The sequence below is a fragment of the Scomber japonicus genome, chromosome 18, assembly GCF_027409825.1.
Source record: "Scomber japonicus isolate fScoJap1 chromosome 18, fScoJap1.pri, whole genome shotgun sequence".
Classification (NCBI taxonomy): domain Eukaryota; kingdom Metazoa; phylum Chordata; class Actinopteri; order Scombriformes; family Scombridae; genus Scomber; species Scomber japonicus.
In genome coordinates, this window is record NC_070595.1 from 28,427,605 (window position 1) to 28,435,104 (window position 7,500).

Consider the following 7,500-nt stretch of genomic DNA (forward strand, 5'->3'; position numbering starts at 1 on the left):
CCTTCTTTCCTCATCTTCCTTTCTTTTCTTTCCTCCTTTCTTTCCTTGTCTGTCTTCCTTTTTCTTTCTTTCCTTCTTTCCTCATCTTTCTTTCCTTCTTTCTTTCCTTGTCTGTCTTCCTTCCTTTCTTTCTTTCTTTCCTTCTTTCCTCATCTTTCTTTCCTTCTTTCCTCATCTTTCTTTCCTTGTCTGTCTTCCTTTCTTTCTTTCCTTCTTTCCTCATCTTTCTTTCTTTCTTTCTTTCCTCATCTTTCTTTCTTTCTTTATTTTTATTTCCTTCTTTCCTCCTACTCGTTCTTTCTGTCTACTCTTCTTCCTCTTTCTTTCTTTCTTCCTTTTTCTTTCTTTCTTTCTTCCTTTTTCTTTCTTTCTTCCTTTCTTTTTCTTTCTTTCTTTCCTTCCTTCTTTCCTCATCTTTCTTTCTTTCTTGTCTGTGTTCAGGGCATCCTGCTGGTCTATGACATCACCAACCGCTGGTCGTTCGACGGCATCGACCGCTGGATCCGAGAGATCGATGAGGTAAGATTAGCAAAGTAAAAGTATCTTTTAAATATAGCTTCAACAAACGTCTCGGAGTTCTTGACTAAAATAGAAAGAAATGATTTATTTTATTATTTTTATTTTTTCGAGGCGATGGAAAGCTGCTTTTGGTGCCGCCGCTGCTGATGTGTGAATTATAAAATGTAGGTCAGCATCAAAAAAGAAAGAAAGAAAAACTCTCGGGGATGTTTGTCTAGCTGTGTGTGTGTGTGTGTGTGTGTGTGTGTGTGTGTGTGTGTGTGTGTGTGTGTGTGTGTGTGTCTTCTGAAGTCCTGTCAAAAAAAAAACAAAAAAAACCCCTCCAGACTGAATCATCTGTCAGACACGAGGAAAGATGAAGAGCTGAAAACAAAACTGTCTGGGGAAAATGTGAGAAAACTAGAAGATAAGATACAGCTTATCATTATTATTATTTAGTTATCAATAAAAAAAAGAGCAGGAGAGAGTTTAGTTCACTTTATTGATCATGTGTTCAAGTTGTGTAAAGTGAAATTAAAGACAGTGTAAAGTGAATTCAGACATTTTCTTCTAAACACATTAAATAGGTCATAAATGTATTTCTAAAAAAGGTGTAAAAAGCATTTCAACCATTTAGATTTGAATTGTGGAGCTAGGCTTCACAAACTGTGTTTCAACATTTCTGTGTTCAGGATTTAGTGATTAGCATAAACCCGCCCCTGCTTCTGTAGAGGTAGAAATATATTCAGCACACACTACTACTACTACTACTACAGTCTACAGTTAGCCAGTTAGCTGAGTTAGTCGCCGAGCTAGCAGCCGAGTTAGCCAAAGAGTTAGCCAAAGAGCTAGCTGCTGACATAGTCACCGAGCTAGCAGCTGACTTAGCCGCCGAGTTAGCCAAAGAGCCAGCTGCTGACTTAGCCGCCGAGCTAGCAGCCGAGTTAGCCGCCGAGCTAGCAGCCGACTTAGCCGCCAAGCTAGCAGCTGAGTTAGCAGCAGAAAGCTCTCAGACGTAGCGTCCATGTTTCTGGTAGAGGTGGTGACTTTGATTGACAGGTGGACACTTGGTAAGGGGCGGGGCTTCAGTGGACTCGGCGGCCACGCCCACAGCGTTTGGGAGCAGAGAAAGACTTTTGAAGCCTAATTCGAGAAGAGCAGTAGTAGGAGGAAGAGGAGGAGGAGGAAGAGGCTGATGAGGAACAGTCGGAGGAGAAAGAGGTTGATGAGGCGGAGGAGGAGGAAGAGTAGTAATAGGAAGAGGAGGTAGGGTGGTTAACAGTGTTATTATGGTAAAGAAATAACAACATGAACCTAACCCCGTTTTAAAAGAAACACAGTAACTTCACATATTGAATGCAGCACACGACGAGGCTTCACACAAGAACAGAGTAACAGATTAAGATCAATTAAGAAGTGTAGAAACAACAAGATGGAACAAAAGGTCAGTAGGAGTGAATCACCATAGCAACCTGTTGTGTGTGTGTGTGTGTGTGTGTGTGTGTGTGTTTAACTCATCATCTCCTTCCTCTTGAGGATGAGGATGTCCGCTTTGTGTGTGTGTGTGTGTGTGTCTACGTGTGTGTGTGTGTGTTTTATTTTTGGCCCATGTGGAATGTATGTTTCAGTTCGGCCTTTCCTGCTCCTCCTCTGCGCTGTGGTTTGGTCTTTGGTCAGCCGCACTGTTACAGACAGAAAGGGGGGGGGGGGGGAGAAAAAGAAAAGAAGAAGGCACAAAAAGCAGTGAAGCAGCGACGGAGGGATGAAAGTTAAACGTTGTAAAGAAAAGTAATAATTAAAAAAATAAGAGATGTGAAGGAAAGATCTGCAGATGTTTCATCATCCTGAGCTGACAGTTTCTTTAGAGTAGTAGTAGGAAGAGGAGGAGGAAGAGGAGGAGGAAGAATAGGAAGAGGCTGATGAGGAGGAGGAGGAAGAGTAGTAATAGGAAGAGGAGGAAGAGTAGTAGTAGGAACAGGAGGAAGAGGAGGAGGAAGAGTAGTAGTAGTAGGAAGAGGAGGAGGAAGAGTAGTAGTAGGAACAGGAGGAAGAGTAGGAGGAGGCTGATGAGGAAGAGGAGGAAGAGGCTGATGAGGAGGAGGAAGAGTAGTAATAGGAAGAGGAGGAGGAGGGAGAGTAGGAGGAGGCTGATGAGGAAGAGTAGGAAGAGGAGGAGGAAGAGGCTGATGAGGAGGAGGAAGAGTAGTAGTAGAAAGAAGAGGAGGAGGAGTAGTAGTAAAAGAAGAGTAGGAAGAAGAGGAAGAGGCTGATGAGGAGGAGGAGGAGGAAGAGTAGTAATAGGAAGAGGAGGAGAAGGAAGATGAAGAGGAGGAGGAAGAGTAGTAGGAGGAACAGGAGGAAGAGGAGGAGGAAGAAGAGTAGTAGGAGGAACAGGAGGAAGAGGAGGAGGAGGAAGAGTAGTAGTAGGAAAAGGCTTATGAGGAGGAGGAGGAGGAAGAGTAGTAGTAGGAACAGGAGGAAGAGGAGGAGGAAGAGTAGTAGTAGGAACAGGAGGAAGAGGAGGAGGAAGAGTAGTAGTAGGAACAGGAGGAAGAGGAGGAGGAAGAGTAGTAGTAGTAGGAAGAGGCTGATGAGGAAGAGCAGTAGGAGGAAGAGCAGTAGGAGGAGGAGGAAGAGTAGGAAGAGACTGATGAGGAAGAGTAGGAAGGGGCTGATGAGGAGGAGGAGAAGGAGGAAGAGTAGTAATAGGAAGAGGAGGAGGGAGGAGTAGTAGGAAGAGGCTGAAGAGGAGGAGGAGGAAGAGACTGATGAGGAAGAGGAGAAGGAAGAGTAGTAGTAGTAGGAGGAGGAAGAGCAGTAGGAGGAGGAAGAGGAGGAGGAGGAAGAGTAGTAGTAGGAACAGGAGGAAGAGGAGGAGGAGGAAGAGTAGTTGGAGGAGGGGGAGGAAGAGTAGTAGTAGGAGGAAGAGGCTGATGAAGAGGAGGGGGAGAGGAGGAGGAAGAGGAGGGGGAGGGATGAGGAGAAGGAAGAGGAGGGGGAGGAGGAGGAGGAGGAAGAATAGTAGTAGAAAGAAGGGGAGGAGGGGAGAGGAAGAGTAGTTGGAGGAGGAGGAAGAGGCTGATGAGGAGTAGTAGGAAGGGTAGGAGGAGGAAGAGGCTGAGTAGGAGGAGGAGGGGGGAGGAGGAGGAAGAGGAGTAGTAGTAGGAAGAAGAGGTAGAGGCTGATGAGGAGGAGTAGTAGTAGGTAGAGGCTGATGAGGAAGGGTAGGAGGAGGAGGGGGAGGAAGAGTAAGAGGAGGAGGAGGGGGAGGAAGAGTAAGAGGAGGAGGAGTTAGTAGGAAGAGGCTGAAGAGGAGGAAGAGGAAGAGGCTGATGAGGAGTAGTAGGAAGGGTAGGAGGAGGAAGAGGCTGATGAGGAGTAGTAGGAAGGGTAGGGAGGAGGAGGAGTAGTAGTAGTAGGTAGAGGCTGATGAGGAGGAGTAGTAGTAGGAAGAGGTTGATGAGGAGGAGGAGGAGTAGTAGGAAGAGGCTGATGAGGAGTAGTAGGAGGAGGAGGGGGAGGAAGAGTAAGAGGAGGAGGAGTTAGTAGGAAGAGGCTGAAGAGGAGGAGGAGGAAGAGGCTGATGAGGAGTAGTAGGAAAAGGAGGAGGAGGAAGAGGCTGATGAGGAGTAGTAGGAGGAAGAGGCTGATGAGGAGGAGGAGTAGTAGGAGGAAGAGGAGGAATCAGAGACGAGCTGCTGACGAGCCTCCAAACAGGAAGCAGAACCTTCATCACAGAGTTTCTTCCTTCCTAAAATAAATGAACAGGCTTTAATACTCGGTGTAACCCTCTTCCTCTTCCTCTTCCTCTTCCTCTTCCTCTTCCTCTTCCTCTTCCTGTTCTGCTTCTGATTTCCCAGCACGCTCCCGGCGTTCCTCGGATCCTCGTCGGTAACCGGCTGCATCTGGCCTTCAAGCGGCAGGTTCCCACCGAGCAGGCGCGGGCGTACGCCGAGAAGAACGGCATGACGTTCTTCGAGGTGAGCCCGCTGTGCAACTTCAACGTCATCGAGTCGTTCACCGAGCTGTCGCGCATCGTGCTCATGAGGCACGGCATGGAGAAGTTCTGGAGGCCCAACAGAGGTGAGTCACGGAGGGACGGAGGGAAGGAGGGAAGGAGGGACGGAGGGAAGGAGGGAAGGAGGGACGGAGGGACGGAGGGAAGGAGGGAAGGAGGGAAGGAGGGAAGGAGGGACGGGAAGAGCTCAGATGCATTAAACAGCGAAAGGAAGGAAGGAAGGAAGGAAGGAAGGAAGGAAGGGAAGGAGGAAGAGGAAGAAGTCGCTCAGGTGGAAGTTGGATTTAACCCTCCTGTTGTCCTCGAAGGAAGGGAGGGAGGGAAAAAGGGAGGAAGGAAGGAAAGGAGGGAAGGAAGAAAAGGAGGGAGGAGGGAAGAAAGGAGGAAGAAAGGAAGGGAAGGAGGAACAAGAAGTCGCTCAGGTGGAAGTCGGATTGAACCGTCCTGTTGTCCTCGAAGGAAGGGAGGGAGGAATGAAAGGAGGGAAGGAAGGAAGGAAAGGAGGAAGAAGGAAGGAAGGAAGGAAAGGTGGGAGGGAGGGAGGAAGGCAAGGAAGGAAGGAAGGGAAGGAGGAAGAGGAAGAAGTCGCTCAGGTGGAAGTTGGATTTAACCCTCCTGTTGTCCTCGAAGGAAGGGAGGGAGGGAAAAAGGGAGGAAAGAATGAAAGGAGGGAAGGAAAGAATGAAAGGAGGGAAGAAGGGAAGGAAGAAGGAAGGAAATGAGGGGGGAAGGGAAGGAAGGGAAGGAGGAACAGGAAGAAGTCGCTCAGGTGGAAGTTGGATTGAACCCTCCTGTTGTCCTCGAAGGAAGGGAGGGAGGGAAAAAGGGAGGAAAGAATGAAAGGAGGGAAGAAAGGAGGAAGGGATGGAGGAAGTGAAGGAAGGAAAGAGGGTGGAAGGAAAGGAAGGAAGGGAAGGAAGAACAAGAAGAAGTCGCTCAGGTGGAAGTTGGAATTAACCCTCCTGTTGAAGGAAGGGAGGGAGGGAAAAAGGGAGGAAGAATGAAAGGAGGGAAGAAGGGAAGGAAAGGAGGGAAGGAAGGAGGAAGGAAGAAGGGAGGAAGGGAAGGAAGGAAAGGAGGGAGGAAGGGAAGGAAGGAAAGGAGGGAAGGAAGAGGAAAGGAAGGGAAGGAGGAACAGGAAGAAGTCGCTCAGGTGGAAGTCGGATTTAACCCTCCTGTTGTCCTCGAAGGAAGGGATGGAGGGAGGGAAAAAGGGAGGAAAGAATGAAAGGAGGGAAGAAGGGAAGGAAGGAGGAAGGAAGAAGGAAGGAAATGAGGGGGGAAGGGAAGGAGGAAGAGGAAGAAGTCGCTCAGGTGGAAGTTGGATTTAACCCTCCTGTTGAAGGAAGGGAGGGAGGGAAAAAGGGAGGAAAGAATGAAAGGAGGGAAGAAAGGAGAAAGGAAGAAGGGAGGAAGGGATGGAGGAAGTGAAGGAAGGAAAGGGGGTGGAAGGAAGGGAAGGAAGAACAAGAAGAAGTCGCTCAGGTGGAAGTTGGAATTAACCCTCCTGTTGAAGGAAGGGAGGGAGGGAAGAAGGGAAGGAAGAAGGGAGGAAGGGAAGGAAGGAAAGGAAGGAAAGGAGGGAAGGAAGAGGAAAGGAAGGGAAGGAGGAACAGGTGGAAGTTGGATTTAACCCTCCTGTTGTCCTCGAAGGAAGGGAGGGAGGGAAAAAAGGAAAGAATGAAAGGAGGGAAGAAAAGAGGGAAGAAAGGAGGAAAGAAGAAGGGAGGGAGGGAGGAAGAGGAAGAAGTCGCTCAGGTGGAAGTTGGATTTAACCCTCCTGTTGTCTTCGAAGGGAGGGAAAAAGGGAGGAAAGAATGAAAGGAGCGAAGAAAGGAGGAAGGAAGAAGGAAGGAAAGGAGGGAGGAAGTGAAGGAAGGAAAGGGGGTGGAAGGAAAGGAGGGAAGGGAAGGAAGAACAAGAAGAAGTCGCACAGGTGGAAGTTGGATTTAACCCTCCTGTTGTCCTCGAAGGAAAGAAAGGAGGAAGGGAGAAGGAGGGAAAGGAAGGAAGGAAGGAAGGGAAGGAGGAAGAGGAAGAAGTCGCTCAGGTGGAAGTTGGATTTAACCCTCCTGTTGTCCTCAAAGGAAAGGAGGGAGGGAAAAAAGGAGGAAAGAATGAAAGGAGGGAAGAAGGGGAGGAAGGGAAGGAAGGAAAGGAGGGAAGGAAGAGGAAAGGAAGGGAAGGAGGAAGAGGAAGAAGTCGCTCAGGTGGAAGTTGGATTTAACCCCCCTGTTGTCCTCGAAGGAAGGGAGGGAGGAATGAAAGGAGGGAAGGAAGAAAAGGAGGGAAGAAAGGAGGAAGGGATGGAGGAAGTGAAGGAAGGAAAGAGGGTGGAAGGAAAGGAAGGAAGGGAAGGAAGAACAAGAAGAAGTCGCTCAGGTGGAAGTTGGAATTAACCCTCCTGTTGAAGGAAGGGAGGGAGGGAAAAAGGGAGGAAGAATGAAAGGAGGGAAGAAGGGAAGGAAAGGAGGGAAGGAAGGAGGAAGGAAGAAGGGAGGAAGGGAAGGAAGGAAAGGAGGGAGGAAGGGAAGGAAGGAAAGGAGGGAAGGAAGAGGAAAGGAAGGGAAGGAGGAACAGGAAGAAGTCGCTCAGGTGGAAGTCGGATTTAACCCTCCTGTTGTCCTCGAAGGAAGGGAGGGAGGGAGGGAAAAAGGGAGGAAAGAATGAAAGGAGGGAAGAAGGGAAGGAAGGAGGAAGGAAGAAGGAAGGAAATGAGGGGGGAAGGGAAGGAGGAACAGGAAGAAGTCGCTCAGGTGGAAGTTGGATTGAACCCTCCTGTTGTCCTCGAAGGAAGGGAGGGAGGGAGGGAAAAAGGGAGGAAAGAATGAAAGGAGGGAAGGAAGGAGAAAGGAAGAATGGAGGAAGGGATGGAGGAAGTGAAGGAAGGAAAGGGGGTGGAAGGAAAGGAAGGAAGGAAGGAAGAACAAGAATAAGTCGCTCAGATGGAAGTTGGGAACAAAGGGAAGAAAGGAGGAAGGAAG

At 48.8% G+C, this 7,500-nt stretch overlaps 1 protein-coding gene across 1 annotated transcript in view; it reads left to right on the forward strand.

Annotated features, from left to right (window-relative positions):
* Window positions 1–7,500, forward strand: part of LOC128378617 (ras-related protein Rab-40C-like) — a 17,751-nt gene that overhangs the window by 9,127 nt on the left and 1,124 nt on the right. The window contains 2 exon segments of the mRNA XM_053338186.1: window positions 438–519; window positions 4,359–4,581. Of these exon segments, the coding sequence (XP_053194161.1) occupies window positions 438–519; window positions 4,359–4,581 (305 nt within the window).